We start from the raw sequence: 1,006 nt of genomic DNA, 5'->3' as shown, positions 1-1,006 counted from the left end.
ATATATTTGCATTACATTGGTCATCACATATATTTCCATAGTATTTTTCAGGATTCACAGATGAATATAAAGCTCAAAAGAACAGCATTTATTTGAAAGAGAAATCTTTTGTAACATTAGGATTGTCTTTGCTGTCACATTTGATCAGTTTAATGCGTCCCTTATGAATAAAGTACTTTTAAATAGGAGTGTACTGCGCATCACAAGCTAGCTTTGATTAAAAGGTTAAGTATTTAAATAAATGAACACTTATTTTTGCACATGATTTCAGATGGACGTGTTCATCCTCACAGATACTCACGGGAAGGACGGCGGGCTGAAGACGGACACCAGCGCTCCGGTGTAGATAGAGAGGATGGACACGATCACACAGGCCAGAAACACAGACGCCAGCTTGTTGACGTATTTGACTCCCACGAACACCAGCAGCGACATCAGCACTAGGAAGATGGAGCCGTAGACGCGCATGTTGTTCAGCATGGCCGCCGCCTCGTCGTCAGGACTCTCCGAGACGAAGATGGCAGAACTTGGAGCGATATACATCTGTAAACGGCAGAAGAACTGAACAAAAACTCTGATGCGAACCACCGTAATATTAATGTTAGACGTGAAGACCTGCGCACCAGCAGGATCTCGACGGCCCCGAGGATGTACATGGAGCCGGCGAAGGTCGTGCCCAGATAGAAGCAGGAGCCCACGGCCCCGCCGAACTCGGGCCCCAGCGAACGGGAGATCATGAAGTACGAGCCGCCCGCTGGAGGAGCGGAGAGACAGACGGCTGTGTGTTAGTCACTATGTTAACTCTACAACAGCAGGAGAGACAGATTCATCAAGCCTACGGCAGCAGAAGCAGCTCAACATCAGCAGAGTCAGATATGATACTAGAAATCATTATTATGCATGCAAATCATATTAATAGAGAGACACAGGGATTAAAGTTCCGTCGCTACGACGGCTTTCCGTCAGTTCTTAAAGCGAATCACGTGCTTCATTCCTGAATGATTCA

At 46.3% G+C, this 1,006-nt stretch overlaps 1 protein-coding gene across 1 annotated transcript in view; it reads right to left on the bottom strand.

Moving 5' to 3' along the window:
• The window catches only part of LOC107580078 (solute carrier family 12 member 7-like), a gene marked incomplete at its 3' end in the record, with an annotated part of 2,525 nt that extends 1,766 nt beyond the window's left edge, over positions 1 to 759 (bottom strand). Inside the window, exons 1-2 of the mRNA XM_016265825.1 lie at positions 624 to 759; positions 302 to 543 (exon numbers count right to left, since the gene is read on the bottom strand). Of these exons, the coding sequence (XP_016121311.1) occupies positions 302 to 543; positions 624 to 737 (356 nt within the window). The remainder of the gene's footprint in view (positions 1 to 301; positions 544 to 623) is intronic.
• Positions 760 to 1,006: the final 247 nt, after the last annotated feature.

This window comes from Sinocyclocheilus grahami, unplaced genomic scaffold (assembly GCF_001515645.1).
Source record: "Sinocyclocheilus grahami isolate Dianchi unplaced genomic scaffold, SAMN03320097.WGS_v1.1 scaffold24342.1, whole genome shotgun sequence".
Lineage (NCBI taxonomy): Eukaryota > Metazoa > Chordata > Actinopteri > Cypriniformes > Cyprinidae > Sinocyclocheilus > Sinocyclocheilus grahami.
This window is presented reverse-complemented; position numbering and strand designations above follow the sequence as displayed.